Genomic DNA, 23,622 nt, shown 5'->3' with positions numbered 1-23,622 from the left:
GAGTTTCTTGCCGTAGCAAAGTATCGAGCAAAAGAGAAAAGGAACAATGAAAAAGCAAAAATAAAGCTTTGTCTAAGCAAAATTTTTGGTCTACCATTACAAATATATAAATAAGAACTATTTATTATTTTTCAATATTTTCCAATTTAAATTTTTAATATTGTGAATTTAAAACGAAATAAATCTGTAAATAAAATGCACATCAAGCTATTTGCTCAAAATATTTCAACAAAATTATTCATCTTTAAAAATTATTAAAGTAATAATAATAAGATATTGAATTTTTTTAAAATCTTTTTCAAATAATGTTCAAATTAATTTAGTTGGTTTGGTTTCTTGATGGGATGCAAAGGGAAATTTCTCAATATTTCTTGTCGAATAAATCTAACACCCAAGAAAGTATTTGCAATAAAAATATTAGGAGAAGGAGAATGAAAACATGTTTTGGTATCTTTTGATTTCTGGAGTAAAGCAAATACATAATGTTTTTCTTAATTCAAAAATTCAAGCGCCATAAAGAAATTTTCATCACAATAGCTCTCACTCCAAAACCGCGCGCGTTTCCACTCAGTAGGCCACAAAAAACGCGTGCGTTTTTAAAAAAAACGCTCGCAAATGCAGTGTTGTCGCTAGCGCTTTTTTCTCGACAGATCTGGCCTTTTTTCATTGGCAACATTGCGGAGTTTGGTATATTTTCGGGTTCACAGCGAAGAGAGCGGCTTCAGCGAATTGAAGGGAGTCGCGGCGAAGTGAGAGAAAACATATGGTTCGCCGCGCTCAATTTGTTAAGGCGAAGGGGAAAAATTTTACGGCGAAGGGGCAATATTTTAGGGCGAATGGCCAATTTTTTACTTCTCGGGCGAATTCCGCACTGAGAAAAAACATATGTTTACATTTATATTTACATTATTTTATATTTATTAATTTATATATTCTTTTAATATTATTAAAAATAGAAATACATAATAAATTAGGCCAATTGCGACCTCGCAAGCAAGCCCCTCACACCCGGAAGCCCTTCATGCGTAAAGGGCTCCTGACTGAGGATTTACTTGCAGGAGTTGGTAAACTTTATGCGTCTCAGTAAGTAGCACCCGTTTCTCACGGTGTATAAACTAAGGCGAATTCTCGGCAAGCTATATATAAGCCGGGTTTTACCTGTTGTTTACATTAGTCCGTTAGTAATTAAATGCGATTTTAAAAATGGGTAAGTCTAATTGTAAATTAATATTGCAATCATGTAGCCTTATTTTTGTTAATTCTCCAGAAGTCATTTTTAATTTTATTTGTTATTACTTAAGTAAACATTCAACATATTAATTATACTGGCTTTATAAAAACTTATCAAGTCAGACTTTTCTGTAAATTTTGGTGATAGCTATATATTATTGAATAATTTATTAACAACTATCGTGTCATAAGTAATAAATAAGAAACTTCTAAGACAGATCCATTATTTGGCCAGTAGTTTACTCGGTGTTGGTTAAAAGGCCTGAACTGCTGAATGTATTAACCCAAAGTATTGGGGTTAGAAGGAATCGTTCATATTGCGATCCAGAGCTGATTTAAAAAAACTAATTTCCAGTGAAAAGTACTGCTTGCAAACGCCGAAATCCTCTATTTTATATATGTATATATGATCCTCGGAAGGATAAGTGTGGAAAGCACCGAGACACTTTTCCAGCAGACACAGTGCGCACGGGATCAACCACATCGATACCAGACAACCAACAGTGTGATACCAGACAACGACATGCTCCATTCTTGTTGTTGCTGTCGTCGCCGTCGCTGCTGCTTGAAGCGAATATTTCACGGCGAGTGTAAACTTGAATTTCGAGGAGAGCGGACGTGCTGTCGGATGAATTTATTTTGAATTTTCGTAAAACTGCGCGGCTCGGCAACATCTTGATGAAAGCGAGTTTTCAAATATTTCAAAAATACGAAATTAAAAAAATATATATTTTAAAGGATTCTCATTGAGAGCGGACGTGTTTTGCGGACTATATATCGTGATTTTTCGTATATCTGTCTGAGTGTATTTTTGTTAGGGAGTGAGTGTTAGTAACGTGAATATTTTGTGCTTGCAGCAGCATCTCTTTGCTCCATCGGGATCCCTTTTTATGCACTGTTAAGTGGCGGTGGCGGTGTGTGTTTGCGTTTCATTGTTGTTGTTTTTAGATTAAAGCAAAGCAGCAGCAGCAGCAGCGGCAGTAGAAGAAGAAAAAAAGAAAGCCAAAATAAAGGCACAAAAAGAGAGAAGGAAATGCTTTAAGCCAGCAGCAAAACAAAGTTGTGACAACAACAACAACAGCAACAACAATCGGTGTTTGTGTGCCAAGTGCAAGCAAGAAATAAGAAATTGTTCAGTTGAAAATAAATTATGTTAAGTGCTCAAATCAGTCTAAAGTGAAGTGAAACGCAGTAAAAGAAAAAGAGAAAAAAAAGGAGCAACAGTCGGAGAAACAGCAGCAGCAGCAGCAGCAGTAAAGGTGCAATAGGTGCAAAAGCAAACTAAGGTACAACGACAACATTGAAGGGTCTATCAAAGATTTACCATGAGTATATTTGATTTCGTTTTTAATGCACATAAAGGGCAATATGTACAGATGTCTGTATGTTTGTACATATGCATGAGTTCTTTTGTGTATGCAAATCCCCCTAAACAACAACAAATTAGGGTGGTTGCTCTTGGTCCCAATGACAAAAGAATATCCCTAAAAAACAACATTCACACACACACAAACACTCACACAGTCAAAACGGAATCGAATCAAAGGCAGGCAAGCATAAATCCAAGCCCGCTTTTAGGCGACTGCCCGCGCAAAGCGCATAAAAAATAGATTAAACAAGCAAGGTACAAAAAAAAAGGGAAAATGAAATTCCCATATACATATAGTAGGGTCCCAGAACCGACTTGTAGATATCCTATTGGCAATTCTTAATTGAATTCTCTTTGCTTCAACCCAAATTCCAACTTTCATGTTGTAATAATTAACTTAAAACAAATAAATCCTTGCCGATGTCTATTAGAATTGTAAAGTGTCACTCGGCAAATGGGCAATGGCAATGCCTGCTGCTGAGAAATTACCTTACAAGGACTCTAAAGATATTCTATGGGTATACAAAAAATGTGAAAAAAATCCTGTCCATGAAAATCTTATTGCAAATTAAGTTCTAGTGCAAATCTAATGAAGCCTAGGTCCCAGGTCTAGTACTGTACTCTCTCGTAAAATTGCTGGCCAAACCGTGGCACAAATATTTAAGATACTTTATGGCATGCCCCAAAGATGCCAGACATCCCCAACAACAGGCAGCCAGCAGCTCCAGGTGTAAAGTTGAGCAAAAACATTCATTTATGTTATGGCAAGGTTGCGCTTTTTGTTGTTCTTACTACGACCCTTTTCTTTGCAAAAGGGAGGAAGGTGGCTTGCCTGTTTCCCTGGGGGCCTTTTCGACCCGGTCTCGACATTTTTATGGACTTCAAGCCAAACAATTATTAAATATGTATGAAAAAGCTTTAAGCTGAGTTAGGTTCGAGCATGAAGCGCAGAGGCTACTTTGATCTCGTCATGCGGGAGTTGGGCAAACAAACATTAATTGTAACTGTAAATGGCGTAAAATGAACGAATGACTGAATTTCTGAATGAATGAATGAATGAATGGGTGGATGAATGAATGAACGAATGAATAGATGCTCTGATGGTGGATACTTAACAGCAGCTTGAACGAATGACTGAATGACAGTCAAGTGGAGCTGGTGCTGAAAATTGCGTTAAGTGGATGTCATCGTCGTTGGCTAGCGACAATTTTGATGAACTCAACAAAACACTTGACAGCGACAGCAGCAGCAGCGGCAAAAGAGTAGAATGGATGGATAGACAGATGGTTGGTGCTAGGGGAAGGGAAGGGGAGACGAGATGTTACTCTATCCAAAAGTAAACGAAACGCTGTCACAGTCCATGCAATAAACGAAATTATGACGCTAAATTGAACACAAAAACGTCCGTAGAGCCCAAAGAGTAGTCCAGAAAAAGCATAGTTCCCTGATTGGGGTTGGGGTTGGGGTCTGTAGGTTTCATTTTCAAAAGCATCAACAACTGTTATTCCTCCTCTACCACCCCCTCTCATATTTAACGCGCGAATGAACAGCAATCAGCCGAAGCCGACGTCGATGTTAAAGGGGGTTGGACCTGGCCGGGACTTAGGTCCGGAGCTTGAGTTTTTGGGGTCGTCGCGCCATTGTTGCGGGTGTTGATAACACAGTCGCTCCAGCCGCCGCAGCACCGCATAACAATAAAAGTCATCATCAGATAGATACGAGAGAAATACGGAAATGAACATGTTTTTCCCTTTTTTAGATTTGGCAAGGGAATGGGTTACGTCCGCCAGAAGCGGAAGGTGAAAATTAAGAAATTAGCGTGCCATCAAAGAGAGGAGGAGGAGGAGGTGGACCGTTGCGCTGAGAGTTGGGCTCATAAATTGCCAGCCGCCTCTCACTTTAACTTAATTATATAATTTGCGAGGCACCATGAAGCCAGCATGAAACAGGAGTTTTGGTTTTTGCGGTGCACAGAAAATTAAATGAGCTGAATGCATTTAATCCCAAATCAGCGCAAGCCGCCGGCTTAGTAAATGGCAAATGACGACAACAACGAACAAGACGAAGACGACGTTGCTGTCTTAAGTGAGTCAGCAGGCAGACAAGCCAGCAGAAAAAATAAGCAAATAATCCCTTTAACCACAAAGCAATTATGCAGCAACCCAGCAAAAGCAGCAGCAGCAGCAGCAGTCACGGCGACATCTTGTCAGGCAGTGAAAAATTACCAACCCAACAGCTAGGGACATGGCAAGTGAGTCGACTATAGCCCATACCCACAGGTTGTTGCCAGTAAATTACTTAAATGCCAAGCCAAAAAGTCTACCAGAATTTAAATTTGTCTCAGCCAGGTACTAGGCATAGTAGTTGAAAGAATGTACATACGTATCTGAAAAGGACTTGGTGCAACGAATCGAGGTGATGGGTAGTGTGTGTGTGTGTGTGCGGTTAGCCTTGGAGAGACATGCAGCAGTAGTCAGGGTTGCAATCGAATAGTATGCTTCATTTCTGAAGACCGAACTGGTGTTGTGTGGTCAGATTATGGCGGCAGGGGCTTACCAGCTTAAGTTGTTACCGCGAATTTTGGGGTGTTTCGGCCTCAGTATGCCATAATGAGAGAGTTATGGATTTTGTGAGTCAGCTCCTGCTACCTTTAGAATCCATAAGCATAAGTTTTACGAGGGTCAATCCATTTGTTTTTCACATTTTCGATTGGTATATTTTACTACCTTGGCCTAGTAGAGTTAATCCAACCATGGAAAGCAAAGCCGAAATTTTAGCACTTGCTCATAAATGTTGATGATGGTGAACAAATTTTTATTGATTGTTTGTCAATTTTAATGCCTTTAATCTTTCTCCTATTCGGAATTTATGCCTTATTTTCTCACGTTACCCAATAAGTGGTAATATTTTTTAGCCGAGCCTTGCTTTCTTCCTTCGCTTACTCAACTTTAAGCGTTTTTCAATGGTCTTCCGTGTCAGATCAGATCTCAATTGATGGTCCACAAGCTTTTGGGCCTTTAACCCATGCCGACCGCAATAACAACACATGGTTGTCGGACTTTGTCTGCATCCCTGGCCAGTTCTAGCCTGTCGTGCCAACTCTCCAGCTGTGTCTGTTTACATTGCTTGCCCTCTTTGAGGCTACCTCGTCGGTCATTCGAGACTTCTTTTTATGGCCGCGCCATCTCTCTTTCTGCTAGCCAACTCGGTCTTTCGGTTTCTGGCTGTGCTTCACTTCATTTGCGCCTAAGCACTGACAGACGACAGCCCACAGACCAGCCGACAGCCTGTGGATGCCCTTTCAACGGGGTCGCAGATTTACAGTTGTTGCTCATGGACTCCATTCATAAAAACGCACGCAAACTCGACCAAGTCCAAGGCTGCCGTCGCCTGCGGTTGTAACTTTCCCCTTCCTCCTCCTCCTCCTCTTTCCCTCACCCACCCCCTTGACACTAGCTTTTATGCAGTTAAGTGCTTAGTTGCGTGTAACTTTGCACTGTTTAACAAACTCTCTTACTGCACCAACACATGCAGCGAAAGAGTGTGGGATAGTTAACCTCACACATCGTCGGCGTGTGTGTGAGTGTGTGTCAGGTGTAAATAGAGGAAAGTGTATAAAAGTTTACCTTTATGTGCAGATGTTAATTGTAATTTCCCTTAACTTAATTAAACACCTGACTCTGACTTTGACTGGCAAGCAAATCAGAAGAATCAAATGGTAAATACCAAAGCATCTTTAAAAAGAAGAAAACAACAAATGATGAAAGAATGAAGTTGCAGTTCCTGTTGCAGCATCTACAACAACAAAGAAAAAAGTGTTCTTAGCAATCTTACACCCATAATGAACATCCCAAGAGGATGAGAGAGGGATAGATAGAGAGGTGGCAAATAGAGTAGACTACGGAATGAGGAGAGAATCGGGAGAATTGGGTAGCCAAAGTAAACAAAGGCAAACATTGCGTGCCAAAAATTCCGGAAATTTTTAAGAGTCACAACATGTGTAAGCTGGATTTTTACACACACCACAACAAAACATACCTAACTACTAACTCTCTGTCCTGCTTCATGTCCCGCACAGACACACACACACACACGCTCACACTTGGAGAGTCAACGTGCCATCATGTTGTTCCTGTCTAAGTGCTAAATTGAAATTCCAAAATTAAGTAATTTCTCCCAAGGGCAGGGGATTCCTTTGGCCAAACTCCTTAAGTGGGCGTGGCTGGCTATGTTGTAAAACAACATACATAAAACTACAAAGATGACTATGCCAGCAACAACCACAAGAACAACAGCAGCAACAACAAACACTACAATGAGTTGCACTAATAGTTTGTATGTGGCCTGGGGGCACATAAACCCAGTGGAAAGAAGAAGCCAAAACAAGCAGTAAAAATTACAAGGAAATGGCAACAATATAAAGCCAAGATTGAATGTATTTAACTCATGCATAACATTTAGCTACAAATAGATACATATATACTTATACATATGTCCATATGTATGTGTATCTTTCTGTTTCTCCCTGTTAGTACAAAGTTAAGTTGTCGATGTCGTTGATGATGGGTTATAAAAACCTCAGACACTTTAATGGCGAATTGAAAGCAAAGTGTATGGGCCATAACATCAGCACCACCCGCAACTGAAACTTAAAACAAACTCAACAGAAGATATTTCCAAAATATATAGTTTTTACAAAACGTACACGTAGAGGTTTAACAACCATATTCTCATTTCATGAAGAAACTTTTCTATTTTCCTTAAAAATATCAAGATAAGTTATTGCAGCTGTAAACGATTTTTCCAAGTATTGAGGACCCAATTAAAGTTTCAAAGCATAAAACAATGCTAGTCGTTTATAGAAGTGGTAATTGTAGTTTAATCTCTATAAATTCAGATCATACATTATGTGCATTGATATCTCTCTTTCAAATAGATTATATAATTCATTATGAAATTATAAAAGCATTTGTTTTGAATATTAAATCTCTTTGCCCTTTGATTTAGTCCATCAAGTTTGCTCATATATAAAACTAATGGGTATATGACTTGCACTTAATTATTGATTTATGGGAAATTTTCTTAATTCTATTAACTCACCCATAATCCAATAAATGCACTTACCTGGCACGAGGTGGAGGGGGGGATTTTTCACTAAGGTTTAGGTCTGGCATGTAGCAATAATCAAATTTATATGGTTGAACACGTACATAGGTTACATCGACATAGCTAAAAGTTTTCTCATTCTTTCCGCCTCAAACTCTCAGACATTGTCGCCTCCGACTCTTACTCTCTCTCTCTCTTGCTACTCCCTTTTTGGCTTCTTTTCAATTTCGATGATGAAGCAGCAAAAAGAGGAAAGAAAAATCCTAAAGCAAGTCTTTGGATGTGGGTAGAGGAAATGACGCTTCGCACATTTCGCCACCCAGAATGTAAGGCGGTAAGGGTGATGACGATGGGTTCCGGTTGCTGCTGAGAGCCAAAAAACTTAAACACTACTTGCATTTTTCATCCTATGGCACGACAACTATTTATTGGCCCTCTACCCGCACAGCCATCCTCTAAATGAGGAAGCTGTCAAGTTTGTTGTTGTTTGCTCTGTAGTGGCAACAACAAAGTTGTGATGTGCTCCAGCTATAGCTACTCCGTTTGACGATGAGCATGATGTGGATGATGATGATGAAAAATGCACATGTGTTACTAACGGCCCGATTATTTTTATTGTTTGTTTGCTTTGATTTTTGGTCTTGTGTTTTGTATTTTCACCCGCTCGTGCTCGACCGACCGACCACTATTCTCGTTCCCTGATTTGTTTCGGTTCACTTCAGTTCGGTTGGGTTTGGCTTGCTTGGCCATTTGTGCGTAACGAATAAATTTAGCAAAATAAATAAGGACAATAATCCTTTTGAATGCATTGCAATTGAGCTTTTTACAGCCATTGACTGGACTTTACACACATACACACCCATCGAAACACACACACACACATACAATCATACGTGTGCCACTTAACTCAACATTGTGCCAGCTTAGAAAGCTTTTGCCTCTTGGCCAGGATTTAGCCTTCATTGTGGGGTACCCGGTCCGGGAAATGCCATTTCAATTTTTGCTTGATTTGCATTTCAATTCGAAATCAAATTTTTCAATTGCCAGATGGACGCACTTATACACATACAGATAGACACATATATACATATCTATATATATATTTGCTAAGTGGCCCACAAATAGACACACACACACACACATAAACTTGCAAGCGAGCACATAATTGAATTTGTGCACAGTGAGAAAAATTCATAGCATACTTTTCAGCTAAAAAGACCTCCCAAATTGACAAAAGCTGCTGAAAATTTGAAATCAATTTATTTTTATATTGAGTTAGCAATAAAAAGCGTTAACCTTTTGACTACATTGTACATATCGAAATCGATATATGCTGGCTGGAGTCGATGTGAATGATGCTGTGGGTTTTTTTCCCATTTTTCTTTTAGGCGATGGGTGGAAAAGGGGGGTAACCAATTGCAGTGCCAGTCAAGCTGCTCTCTAGCCTCCCATATGTTCGCTTTTATTTGTTAAATTAAATGCTGCCATTGCCATGCAGTTGTTATTCTTGTTCTTGTTGTCCGGGCAACGTCATCAACATCTCCATCATCATCATCATAGTCATCATCATCATGGTCAACATGGTTATTGTCGTCGTCGCCGTCGTCATCATCTTCATTTGCCATTATTGGCTTCACAGCGCACAAGACTTTCAATTAGTTTTATTAGAGTGTTCCAAACATTCCACTGACTCGTGCTTTTACCCTTACCCCCTGCCCCATTTCAAACCCAATCCACCACTCCAACTTCTCCCCATCTCTGCCCCGCTCTCTAAGCTGCGGAATTGGAAGCGGCAACGGGGAACTTCTTATTGTTGCTACTGCTATTTGAAATTGGCCTTTTGACTTTTATGTTGCTGTTGTTGTTTTCATTTTTGTTTTGTATTTTTTGGGCTGGCTCATTTTTTGTATTGTGGTTGGCAGTCGAACTCGAGTGAATCGGTTAGGGAATGAGTAGAGTAGGGTATTGCGATTGTTTTTGAATTTTATGTGCGCTTTTCTCTCAATTGTTGTGGTTGGCGCATGATTGCGCAATGTGTAACACACACACATACACACACACACAAGGAACTTCAAACTCATACATTAATAAGTATGTGAAGAATCAACAATAATTTGGCCCCGAAATATGAAATATTGTTCAGGTTTTTGTTGAACCATTCAAGCTCAAAAAACCTGTTTAATCTTTTCCATTTGGAACAATTTAAAATTTTCAATATTTAATCAAAGGAGACAGAAATAAGAACATATACTTACCAGCTTTGATAGATCCTATCTGAACTATGTATATCAAATTGCAGTTACATAGACTTTAGATTTATAAATATATACTTAAATGAAGAACCTGGAATGGGAACTCTCTTTCAGCTTCCCCCCTCACAAAATAAGAAAAACATTTTATGAATTTTGACCTAATTTGAAATCAACTATCAGCAAGTTCTAATAGGAAACTTTTAAAATCCTATAAAATGATTTTTGTCATATATTTGAACTTAGTTTAAGAGTTCAGTCGCTTGAAAATAAGTTTGAGGAAACTTTTTTTTCAAGCTCATTTGGGTGTAAAGAGTATTTGGCTTGTGTTGACCTCCGCCCTCCCCCCTCTGAAGGTTCTTCAAAAGTATTGTAGCTATAATTTCCACTTTATGGTTCGTTTTTTTTTTTTTTTCTCTTCTCTTTTTTTGTTTGTCTTGTATTGTATACTGTTTTATTATGCCCAGAGTGGCTTGTTGCTGCCCTAAGACGACGACGTCGACAACGACAACAACGACACCACCCACCAACCAGCAGCAACATCCTCCTCCACTTTCGGCATGTGGGCCACAGTTGAAGGCTACAAATGTTTTTGACACGCCAAGTCTATGGGTCAAATGCTTGCATTCTCCCCTTGCCTTGTCCTGCCCATCCCCTTCCTGTTAGCCAATGGCATCTTGTTGTTTTCTCAGTTATTGCCGCTACTTCTGCTACTTGAGCTACAAAAAGTTTTGTGAACAAAAAAAAAAAATAGAAAGGAGACAGGAAAAAGTTTCGGTTACCCAAGTCTTTCGAGGTACTTGGTTGTTAAGGTGGCGTTGGTGGAGTGAAGGAAGGTCGACCACGGCTGGCTGAATTTAAAACGAAGTTAGCGCCAAGACACGTCGAGGACACGCCACTGTCCTGGCAACCGAGCCTGGCTGATTATTGAAAATGTGGCAACGTCTTCGTCGTCGTCGTCTAGGTCCAGTTGGCACATAATTCAGCCTGCAAATTCTGAAATGAAAGGAAAAAGAAAAAAATAAAACAAAACTTTCGACAAACTTTTTCACTTTTCTTTTTTTCCCATTTCTCTCGTTGCAGTTTGGAGAAGTCAACGAAAGGATTCGCGCCGGGCATGAAAACTAAATAAGTTGCAATGTGAAGAGCACTTGCAGGCGAGCGAACGAAAGAAAGGAAGAAAGAACTAGAGGCAGAAAGAAAAACAAAGAGGGAAAACTTGTCAAGAAGCTGAAGAAGCAGCTGCTTCTGATTCAGCTGCCACTGTGACGATTGACAGGACGAAAACAAAAGCAAAAACCCTGACAAGTGGCACAAGTGGCAAGGGGGGCCCAAAAACCAGTACGCCAACGTCATGTCCTGGCCAAAAAACGCAACGAAATAGAATAAAAGCGAACGGGTGCACTAGACGAAAGGCATTGGCAAAAATAAAAAGAGAGGAAAAAAAAAACAGAAAAAAGGAGCAACGGCCACACATGTGCCTCTTGTTTCTTAGTATTTGTGAGGCCACAAGGACACTTCAAGTGCCAGCCACACACTCAAGCTATCACGCAGCAGTACACGGATCTTTTCCAGCATTAGATTGGGAAGAGTAAGCAGAACGCTTCTATACGCAGTGAAAGCAGCATGCGCAAACATAAAACGCCGCCCAGCGGCCATAGTCCAAGGACAATGCAAATGGAATCTACAGTCACAGCAGCAGCAGCAACCACAACCACAAGCACAAGCACATCAACAGGAACATCCACAGTTGAAATGGAACAGCAGAGTATGCTGCTGGGGCACAATCAACAAACCGCCAGCGATGGCGCATTCACAGCTAGTCGCCTGGCAGCGCCTCAAACTACAGCAATCACCTGCCAGGACAAACCGAATCAGCGCCCTTTATCGAAGGAGCCAGCGCGTTACTCAATACAACTAATTTCCTTGCTGCACATTGCCTGCTATGTCCTGTGCCTGTGCGCCTTCAGTTTCGCCCTGTATGCCAATGTGCGACAGACGCGAATGGAGCAACGTTTGCAGCGATTGCAGGAACTCGATGCTCGCATCGTTGAATTGGAATTGCGACTGGAGCAGGAGCAACAACAGCAGCAGCTACACTGGCCTGTTGAACAGCAACAGATTTTGGCCAGTGATAGCAATGGCAATGGTAGCAGCATCAGCAGCACATCTCCGCATTTGGCATTGCATGTGCGTCGCGAATTGCATCGTCTGCGGCGTGATGTATCCCACCTGCAATTGACGCGACGCCAGCAACGTAGACAAGCAGAGGGGGCAGCAGCCGCGGCAGGAGCAACAGGAACGTCTGGTGAATGCCAATGTCAAGCAGGTGAGAACTCTCTAGCAATTACTATTCATACTTCACTAAACGATAGAAGCCTACAATTGCTTTGCTTTGGTCAAGGTCAGCATTAACTTGGCATTAACCTTTCAACAAACATTTGATTGATTTATGACCTTTTAACAGTTAGCTTTCGGTTTCTTTTCGAGCTGCCCTCGTCCTGCTCGACTCCCTCATTGGCAGCCTGTGCCAATTTGACAGCGTAAGCCGTGTTGGCTGTGGTCGTCAACCGCCTACATTTGTGGTCTAGCGGTTTTTGGCCATGGTCAATGCTTCAATTGCTACGACATGTCAGACACACACACGTACACGAAGCTCACGCACACAGATACATATAAGCATACAGATACATACATATGTATAAGCCAACAAGTCGTTGTCGTTTTCGTTGGTTGCGTTGCGTGAAGGCAACGAAATTTAATTATTTGCGCCTGGCCAAATTTATGGCAGTTTAAAGATTTCATTAATTGGAAAAGTGTTTTCCACGCCACACAATAGACACTGACACACACACACATAAGCCCACCCACAAACAACCCAAAAACATGATGAACGTGGTAAAGAGGACAGACCCGAGTGGAATGGAGGGCCACAAGTTTTGTATGCAATTTGTTTTGGGCTTCAGGCCTGGGCAGACGCTTGCCTCTTTTTTTTTTGTCTGCGACAATATTTGGCTTTCAGCTTGCCATTTTTTTTGCCTCCGTTCGGGGTTCTTTTTCGTTATTTTTTCCTTGTCTCTCTTGACATTGCCGAAACTTTGATTACTCGGGGATTAGCAGAAGGCCCCATGCACACACAGCACACAGCAGAGAGCACATAGCCAACGCGCTTTTCGTACTGATGCTTCCTTGTGCCAGTTCGCCTTGTGGTTTGCATAAATTTTGCTTAAAATACTTTTTAAAAACTTTTGCGACACTCACACACACATACACACGTCTCGTCCCTGACCTTTGCTTATGGGATTTCAGCTCCGGGATCCAACATTGGCTTGTCCTCGTCCTCGTGTATGCACGTTTTCGTCCTTGTATCCTTTGTGAGAGAGCGCTTGGCAATATTAACGCAATTTGTCTTGACATTCGCACAATTAACTCACCCGCTCGAGTGCCACTAAGCTTCTTGGCAAACTTCCACGGGCTAATCCTGATGCGAAGCATATGACGCATACGCAGTGTTGGTCCAAACTAAATGCACAGCGCAATTATTTAACAACTTTGCCAATTCGTTGTCTCTAGACAAGATAGCAGAACAAAAAGTTTTATAATCGATGCGCACACAGGTCACAACTTTGCTCACCCACGGTCCAAGTTTCTTTTCAAAGTCACTGCAAATAAATAAATTTCCTAGTTGTCGTTCTCGTTGGCCGCCCCCATCCTACCGACAACAGCGCTGATAAGCCCGAGCAGGACATAGCCTTTTCACAACTTTAAGCCGCACACAATAAATCAAAGCAAGTTATTTTTTTCCTCCCTACCCCACACCACCTCGTCGTCTCATTTTCTAGCTCCCATTTTTGAAGGAGTGGGTGGTATCGCAGTCACTTGCTTATCCAAGTCTTCTGTATGGACTATGCGGCAAATTCTTCATCGTGTTCATCGATTGCTCCACTTGAGTTAAGGAGATGCCTGCCTGCCTGCCTGCCTGCCTGCTTGCATGTATGCTTGCAGCTTATCCTATTCGGCCCTGAAGTTCATGTCAAGGACATTGCAGGCTAGGACTTGACGACTGGAAGCGAATCCAAGCGAAAGATGCTGGATGCCGCAGTACGATTAAGTCGATTAGTTTGGGTTTTGTCGTTTTCCCAGTTTTGCCAGTTTGAAATTGATAAAATTAGTGTGACAGCATTCAAGTGGAGCACAGGGAGGGAGGGTAAGAGACTCCAAGAGTAGGTAGACTGCAGCATAGAAAACTTGGCAAAATAACTGAAGCTAGTGCAGGTTTCACAAATGGAATTTTGTTTTTCTTTTTTGGAGAACAGTGGATGAAAATACTGGAGAAAAGTTTTAACTAATTTTGAGATTCACTTCAAGAAAAAAAAAAGAAACTGAATCGTTATAATTGACTTTAGTCTTAACAATTTCTAAATTAATAACTTTAAACCGGCCTCAAAATCTTCTTTCATTTTGCCTTATAAATATAAACTAGATAAACATAGAAACTGCTTTTAAATGAAAAATTATTTAAAATACGACATATTTATACGCAGTAAAATGTTTTGGTTTAAAATGCTTGTTTAAATATAAATTGGATATTGTATATGCAATGCAATGTGGTTTACCTGAAAATATGTTTTGCCAAGGCAAAAATGTATGATTTAACGACTTTAATTTATGATGTTTCCCATGGTAAAATCGTGTCCCCTGTCTCGTGTCTCTCATTCACCCCTCACTATGATAATCCCTAGTTGCCTTGTCAAACTGCAAATGACATTTGGCCACTTCCCATCTCCTTGCCTAGTCCAGCTCATCTCTCATCTGCTGCAGTTGTTAGCCCCTAGAGCTTGATGTGTCTGAGTGCGGGTGAAAAATACATATACATACATTTTCTCTGTGGATGTCATTGAGGGCAGGGGATGAAGAGAATGCGATAGAGTGGGAGGGGGGATGTGTTTTTTAGGTAACGATACACGGAATGAGGCAAATCTCTAACACTGACCATACGCTGCTCGTTGCCCAGCACCATCAGGAGCAGGGTAAACCCTCAATTTATCATTGCCGAGCGCAAAATCCACTTTAGCACCCAACAACGGCAATAGCAATAGCCAACGTTTGTTGGCTGCGTGTGACATTTTGCCAAGCCAAAATATGTAGAACATGATGCTACACACAAACACCCACAAACACACACACACACTCACATTAGCTATGTATGAACGATTTCAGAGACAGATCACCACGTAGCACTCGTCAGAGAATGAGAGAACACACAGTTAGAGAAAATGGCATATGAACTATGGAAATTCCCAATTAGGTTTTAATGCGTACAAGTGCTTTTTATTCAGTGCAATTTCTCATAGAGAAAGGAGCTGGAATTCAACTCACGCTTCGGGGTCGTACATCCATCCCTGCCACCTTTCCCTCCCTCTGCCGTAGCATCCCCTGGAATTGCGGGTTTTTTGTTTGGTGTACATGTGTGTGTGTGTGTGTGTGTGTGTTGCTGTTGCTCTTGCGTATATTTGCCAGTCATAAATTTCAATCACGTTGTCAGTAGAACGCCGAGTGGATAGACTCATATGTCCTTCTGGATTCACTGTGCTTCTCTGCATATGCTATCGCCGTCTGCTGGGCATCACCTGCTACCCATACTCATGTCTTCTTGTTGTTGTTGTCGGTTTTTTTTTTTGTGTGAGAGTTTCTGTTTTAGGGCGTGCCAAAAAAAACCAAACCAAAACCATCATCCTTCGTTGCCTGCTTCTTCAAGCTTACCCACAAAACAAGCCTGTGCCTCTCCCTTTCAGTGTGTGTGTGTGTGTGTGTGTGGGCTTGATTTTTATTTCATTTTCGAGCCAGACCGAAATTTTTGCTTCGTCTCACCACACACCTCAGCCAAAGTTCTGCATATCGATTGTCGCCACAGATCAATTGATTTCCTTTTCGTTTCGTTTCGTTTGGTTTCATTTCGATTCCAATTGAATTCGTTTCTTTCATCCTGACCCCATGCCAGCTAGTCGTTAGTTTTGTTTGCTTGTTTACTGGCCATTCGTTTGCCTGTTGTTTTGGCTTGTGTTGTTGGTTTACAATTTGTGACTTTGCGTGACTTTTGGTTTACCTGAGAGGCCACCACCACGCCCTGATTGCCATTTAAATGCTGCACTAATAGGCCAATAAAACATTTCGGTGCACAACTGATATCCCCGGCATATAGCCGGTCGGCATTTATTAATTAGTGAAAAAAATTAATGCCCAACTGTCAGCATTATTTGTTTCGTTTCTCCCCCCGCTAGCCCTTCACATTCGGCATTCGATATTGTTTATATGCCACCTCAGAAATCCTCTTGGCCCCAGCTTTGTGGATTCACCCGCACACGATGCGAATGGACGATGCCACCAGCGGTTGCCACATTTGTTGACAAATTTATTTGTCGTGTGCCAGGATGACACGCCCCTGCCACTGGCGATGCCGACCCCCTCTCTCTCTCACTGTATTCGTACTTCCACCCACCCCAAATTTACTTCTCCTCACTTCTACCACAATCCCCTCATGGTCTTTACTTTTGTTTTATTTGCGGTTCCAGCCTCTCATCGATGCTCATTCCTATTGCTGTTGTTGCTTTTGTTGCTGCTCAGCATCGACATTCCTCTGTAGGAAAAAATGCTATTAAAAATATCACAGAAGAGACCAAGGAAGAAACTAAAAGAGAAATAAAATAAATTCATTGGCAACACAGAATAACGAAACGAATGAAAAAAAAAACAAAAAAAAAAAAATGAATTACCCAGCAAGAATTTCATAAATTTCATCTGATTGCGTTCTGATGCTATATATGAGAATACACACATACACACACGACTGTGTGTGTGTGTGAACTGGTTATATTTTTGGCACGTTTTTCCTTTTTATAATGCAGAGATCATTTTAATGAGCCGCAAATGTAATTTGTCTGCTGACTGGAATTTTTAAGCCCTTTAGTTTGAGTTGAGTTCATTTAAATTCAAGGCGACTAAAAAATCATCAATTTTGTTATTTAAAATTCTTTGAAATACATTCAAAAATAACATGTTGCTCATTAAATTAAAAAAATTAGCTTATTAATGCATTTATTTCTGTAATAAATGGAAATCTTTCATTATACTTTTGGAGACATTTATCTTTTAGATAATTAGTTATACTTAATATACCAAACTATGATTGTTAAAAATGTTCACTTCAAATTTGAATGTTATACATTTTATTAAATTTCGATTTTAAATATTTTACACACCTTTCTACCAATAAGTCAAAATCTGCAATACATTCATTGGATTAGAAGGTAGAATAAAGGTAGTAAGTTTATGGATATAACTTGTCCCCTTTTCACCTTAAAAGTATGTACATGATTCTAAAAAGGAATAGTCGAATTCAAGACACAGAGTCACGGATAAAATAAAAAGATAAAAGTTTATCTTTGCTCTTCTTTGGAAATCATTTATAAGTTCACTTATCATTTGCATTTGACCACTGTCTTCATAGAGTTCTTTGTTTATTTGTGAGTTATTTTCACAGTTTTTCTGACATTGCGCCACACTCTGTAAATATTGAATGCCCTTGGAGGGCACTTTGGCTTTGTTTTGTTGTCCCGCATTGTTTTGATGAAATACCGTTACCTTTGGACAAAAATAACTTGCTAATTAGCTAACAAAACTTGAGACAGACAAAAACCAAACAAGACCATTGGCAGCATCCTTCCAAAGTTGCGCGTGCTAGTCATCAATCAAGTTGAATCTCACCACCGCCCAATCTCTGACAGACTGTGTGCTCAATCAGACAGCCAAATGCTTAGATATGGAATACATATATATACATTTGTAGATACATATGTTTATCCAGATATATGTATGTATGTGTGTCTGTCTATATACATATGTATAATGTATGTCTATGTCCGTCTGCAGCTGCGACCGGATCTGCAACTGTCTGTGGATGTTTGGTTAGTTTATTAGCCACATATGCTTGGATTTCTTCTTTGGCTATGAGTCTCTCTCGGTGTCCGTGTGTTGCCTCCTTTTTTTTTCTTCTTTTTTTTGTACTTTTTTGCTCTTTTCAATATGGTTTGGGTTGAGTTCAGTTTTGGGTTTCTGGTTACCAATTGGCAAACGGAGCAAATGCTGAGCCACGTTTCTGGAAAATCGAGAGCCGTTTTGCTGCGGCTGCGTAAATATTTCAGCACCGAAACTGAAATTTATTCGACTCTTGGCTGACAAGCGATACAGTTCCAATTGGGTGGATGGCGTGCGGTGCCTGCAAAGAGATTTCATTTTTAAAACATTTACGTGATTTTCAACGACAATTCAGCGAGTACAGCGACGAGTGCGACGCACATGCTCCAATTTCAGGCCATGCTCACGTACCGGCAGCTGCTTTATGATTTATTGCCTTGACACTGGGCGAAACGACGCGCTGCTGTTGCTCCCCTGTTGCCGGTTATTCCCCATCGTCATGCCCATCCCGTCCTGCCTTGTCACTTCTCTGGTATGCCTTTGTTTGTTTGACTGACTATCTACAATACACACTAAAACAGGCACAGGCACACACAACACGCCCAGGGAGTCACATTCTTGTAGGAAGAACTACTGGACGTCCTCTGTCCAGGATTTGTCGTCATTTTGCTCCGACTCTCAAGGGGGATTTACTAGCTAGCTGGATAGTCGCTGGCTGCCAGTTGCCCCCTGCCACATTTTAACGATAAATACAAGTTTTATGATGGATAATAAATGGCTTCATTCGCGTTGACAAATAGTCTGGGTTTTGTTTTCATTTGTTTTCCTTCTTCATGTTGTTTTTTTTTGCTGGTGCTTTGTTCTTGCTTTCGCTGTCGCTTTGCGTCGTTTGCCTTCCTGCTTCGACTCAGCTTCCGCCACCTTGTGTCATTGTCTTCAGATAAAGATGATGTATTGCCATCGCATTTAGAGTTCGCGTAGCCAAGTGGGTGGATTATGTTTTCAGGTGGGATTATGCAATTACGCTTATAAATAGAATTCCGTTCAATTTATCATTTGATTCGGCTCGAAAATCCGCTAACAAAAGCGACAACAAAATATATCGAAATCAGGCTAAGCTTTGGCTTGCTTTTTTTCCCTCTTCTTCTTTTTTCTTGTGTTTTTTTAATGCCCATTTTATTGCATCATTCTGTGAGAAAGATGGAAAAATTTCGACTACATATCATTATGCCAGCGTTCTCCTTGCCCCTCATTCAACGACTTTTATAGCTAAATAATCATTTTTGGTATTTGAATTTTTGTCGTTGCTGTTGTTTTTTTTTTTCCTTTATGCCGACATATATATATTTTCCCAGACATCGGCATTCAACCATGTTATTCATTTTCAATTTTCGACTATTTATGCAAATTAACTGAAAATATGCATAAAAGCTGAAAATGTCATCATAAAAACGCTGAAGCGCAAAATATTACTCATACGCCCCGTAGCGCCATCGCATATGGCTCATTAGGCCGCTAAAAAAAAAAAACAAGACCATGATAATAGAAAGATTTCGGCGTCATGGCTCAACTGACAAAATGTCTGACTGGCTGGCTGGCCGGTTGGTTGGTTGACTGGATGAATTCTGTTTCTTTTATTATTTTTTTAATGTTTCAATCAATGAAAAATGGAAAATGAAAATCAAAACCCCCATCAATGTCACCATTTGAAGTGTTTTACAATCTAGCGAACACAATCTGCCCTGTAATGAATGTCTCCACTGGCCCCGCCACAACCCGCAATCCTAACCCAGACTCAAGTCAGCGAAAGTCCAAATCAATCTTGACCGCTTCTCCAGTCACCCATATCCATTTCATGCATTTCTTCTTCCGTCATTCGTTGGCTTAGAAATTAATTGCTTAGACCTCATCTCTGGCGTCGACATTCTTACAAATCACAATCGATCATTGTCGGAGAGACCAACAAGCCAACAACAAAAAATTGGTTACGTACTCTTGGATGAGAGGAAAAATAAAAATCCAGTAAACGCCAGTGCTGTTTGGGTTTCCTTTTTTCTCTTTCTTTGCATTTGGTTTTGGGTCATAATTAAATTTTGATTTTTTTACATCGTTTTCCAAGAAAATTCAATAAAATGTAAAGGAGGCAGTCGCTAGCTACTGCTCGAGCATGAGTAATTGAGTAGAAGGATGGGAAATATATATTGTGGGTATAGGGCAGAGACTGGTTTTGCGTTCGATTGATGTTGATAAATTATAAAGTAATTTGAGAACTAAAAATAGAGTATTCAAGGCTGAGAGTTAGGTCTTTTGCATTTTACAATTTTCTGGTTTCTTTTTTTTTTTTTGTTGCTGTTAATTTATGTGATTATATGCTTGATAATCTTGGTCTTCACGGTAGTTTTAGTTTTCGATGCGTGGAAATTTGAGATATGGGACTTAAAATTGATAAGGCTAAGCCATCTCGTGTTACCATAGTGAAAGTTCTTTGTTAAAGTTTCCCATTGATGGAAAGTCAATTAGTTGCATCCATCCTAGGTGAGATGCCTTCCGCTTGTGTGAGCACTTTATCGCATCCTTATTGTCATAGCACATAGACAGACCAGACCGACAGCAATTACCTTCGGTTCTTTGTTGTGGTGCGGCCTGCTGTGATGGGACTTCCTTCTCCTTCTCCTATTAACCAATGCCAGCCCGAAAGTTCGTGCTAAAACTCAATCAAAACTGTCGCCGTTTGTCAATGGACGCGCAGGGGGACTATTCCACACCCTCGGCGAGTGCAATTAAGTTGCGCTGCGTTTTGCTTTGTGGGTTTTTTTCTTTCGCTCCTTTTCGACTGTCTGGCGCGCCCTGGTTGCCATTTGCATTTTGGCCCCAAAACGCATTGTCAAACATGCAACGTCGTTAGGGCCGCCAGACAAAGTCGTCGACGACAACGACGACGATGTGTTGGCCACCAACCTACCATCCAACTTCCAACACTACCTACAATTGGAGCGTCAAAAGCGTTGCTTAAATCTAATCAAAATGCGAATGTCTGTTGTTGTCATCGATGTTGCTGTTGTTGTACTTGTCGCCTGTTTACTAGTCTCTCTCTCTGTCTCCATTCCTGCTGCTGACGCCTTTCTTTCGCACTCCCATGGAGCGTGTGAGCGTCGCTTCACTTTTTTGTCTGCATACGTAGGCTGATCAGCCGCCATTTCGCCATTCAAATTACAAGCAACAACAACAACACCAACAACAACTGCAACTGCAACGACAAGTTTTTCAAGTGCATGGCAGTCAAACAACACCTTTTGACATGTTCGTTTGCTGCCGAACTAGCCCGATGTCTTCCTCCAATGTTAACATCGAGTTTATACCCTAAACATATATGGAATGCAATGAGCATGTCAATTCACTTTGAATATTTTATGTTTGGGGAATTCCCCACGTTGTAAATTGTCAAGTAAAATGCAATTTACATATCAAACAATTCATATTGTTTGCCATTCTGATTCCGCACTTCATCAAAACATATGTACAACATGACATTTGAACATTTCGAAATGAGAAATTTGTTTTGTTTATAAACTACGGCATTAAGAGCCTTAAATATTATTTTGCCATTATTAATAATTGAATTTTATAACAAGGAAATTCTAGTTTTTGGCATTGAAAAACATCAATGAGATGTTGTTCTTTTATTTATTTATTATGAGTAATATGAATCAAACCAGACTTCTAATTTATCACTTTTTGTAGCGTATTCAAATATCGTTAGAGTCTACTTTTGATTCTACTTTTTTTGGATTTGCCTAGCTTCGGCCACAACTCTGTCTGTCTGTTGGATTACATGCTATCTGGCTAGCTGGTTGACTGCCTGACTGTCTCTCTGGTTAGTGGTCGCCTCTGTTTCTGTCTTTACTGGAGTTTTGCGGTTTTTTTTTCGGTTTCCACCGACTGTCTCTGTGTTCCATGTCTCTGTGGCTTTTGTCACACTCATCTTCGTCGTAGTCGACGTCGTGGCTGCAGTCGTTGTCGACGTTGTCACGTCAATTTCATTGGAATTGCATTTTCGTCTTTTGGTTTTTTTCCTCCTTTTTTTTGTTTGTTGTTTTTTGTCATTTTTGGGGCGGCAGACAGAACGTATACGCATGCGCACCGCTGTCACAAGTCATTCGCCAAACTCCGTGGCTCTCCTTTCCTCTCTGAAGTTGTCCCCTTCGAATACGGCGACCAGTTTGTCAACTGGTTGGATGGGAGCCGCTTACAAATTTAATCAGCTTTAAAGCGATGCGTAGCCTCTTCTTCTATGCTTCACTTGGTGAATATTTTGTTGTGTCTATATAGAGGTGTGTATCCCCTCCTTCCATTCCTCCATTCATAACTGCGCATTGCTTTTGGTTATTCCAGTTATTCCTTCATTTCGTATGCAAGTCAGCGGCTGCATTCTGGAGCACAGCACAGTGGTACGAGCGTGATGGAAAAAACTAGAGGGAAACACAATCTGATTATGTTAAGTGCGATGCGCGCTTTGTTCTCTCACTTAGCACCTTTGCCTTTGCAGTTGCAGCTGCAAGAGTGTAGTACTCACTCATGTATGGCGCTTTCATATTTATTTATATTTGGCCTTTTCTTTGACGGGGTAAAACGTTTTAGCATCTCTCGAGTGTTTTACACACTCCAACGCGTATAAACAGGGCAACATTTACATAGTTAAACACCATTAGGCATCACGAAAAGCAAGTGAAATGTTTATATAAACAGCCATGAGCAAGTAAACATGCAGCTAGACCAAGACTTGAGAGTTATGTTATATGTATATGCCCTGGAATACCCTAGAATTTCAGCCTATGTTGCCCACTGTTAGACATACCCTCGGGTCTATTGGACCAAAGAGTTGTCAATTAAAGTCAACACTAGAGCAACAACAATGACTATATATACATATAGGAGAGGAGAACGGTTGCCGCACGCTTATCAGACCATCCCATGGACCTGCCATCGACGACCCGCATCTCTTTAACTAACTAAGCGGTTGGAGCGAGACCATCACTGAAACTGGGAGACTGGGAACCTGAAAACAAACGTTCAGAATCACATTTATTATGTTTAACAAACCTAAATGGCGTCAACGTTCTGACACCTTCAACTTGCTAGAGTTCAAGATACAAACTAGCCTACACTGAGAGAAAAACCGCCTACACATATATTCAATATTGTATAAATTGCTATTACAACGTCTAGAGCAAATCGTTCAATATGAATGAAAATGAATCCATTCTGAATATTAGTCATTTTTCTGAGTGTAACTAGTTAACCATGAAAAGATAAAAAAAGAGTAAGAGGTGAATGTAGATATAGAGACAGATCCAGTTTTTTATGGCGCTACGAAAAGTTGTCACTACAAATTGGTTATGCTGTCTCTCTTAAGGGTTCTCTGTGTTCTTCCTGCACAGCTTGATTATGTCTCATAAATCTCTAAAGGGGTTTTAGGTGAGTAGATAAGTTCGCTTTGTATGATTGTGACTGTATATATCTTTGGTTCATAGATGAAGTAGGGTCACTGCTCTTTCTCTCACTCACATTTAACACTTTATATAATTTATTGTAATTTTGTTTGTTGATGTGTTTTTGTTTTCTTCTTCTTCTTCTTTGTATTCATTGAATGCATCTTGCGGCAGCATAGCAGGCAGCTGTTAACAAAACGTTTTC

The 23,622-nt window shown here is 40.5% G+C and overlaps 1 protein-coding gene and 1 long non-coding RNA gene across 16 annotated transcripts in view; one reads left to right on the top strand and one right to left on the bottom strand.

Moving 5' to 3' along the window:
• The first annotated feature begins 1,824 nt into the window (after positions 1–1,824).
• LOC137585963 (collagen alpha chain CG42342) overlaps positions 1,825–23,622 on the top strand; it is a 70,661-nt gene continuing 48,863 nt past the window's right edge. For all 15 annotated transcript variants that reach the window (XM_068302020.1, XM_068302010.1, XM_068302008.1 and 12 more), the window contains exons 1-2: positions 1,825–2,516; positions 11,038–12,283. In XM_068302020.1, the coding sequence (XP_068158121.1) occupies positions 11,581–12,283 (703 nt within the window). In that variant the 5' untranslated portion in view covers positions 1,825–2,516; positions 11,038–11,580. The remainder of the gene's footprint in view (positions 2,517–11,037; positions 12,284–23,622) is intronic.
• Positions 13,237–14,274, bottom strand: LOC137585526 (uncharacterized). The gene is made up of 3 exons (XR_011033587.1): positions 13,589–14,274; positions 13,389–13,523; positions 13,237–13,324 (listed from the first exon to the last, which is right to left on the bottom strand). It is a non-coding gene; the product is annotated as an uncharacterized lncRNA (long non-coding RNA).

The sequence above is a fragment of the Drosophila tropicalis genome, unplaced genomic scaffold, assembly GCF_018151085.1.
Source record: "Drosophila tropicalis isolate 14030-0801.00 unplaced genomic scaffold, ASM1815108v1 contig_878, whole genome shotgun sequence".
NCBI lineage: Eukaryota > Metazoa > Arthropoda > Insecta > Diptera > Drosophilidae > Drosophila > Drosophila tropicalis.
Note: the sequence above shows the minus strand (reverse complement) of the source record. Positions and strands in the feature narration are given on the sequence as shown.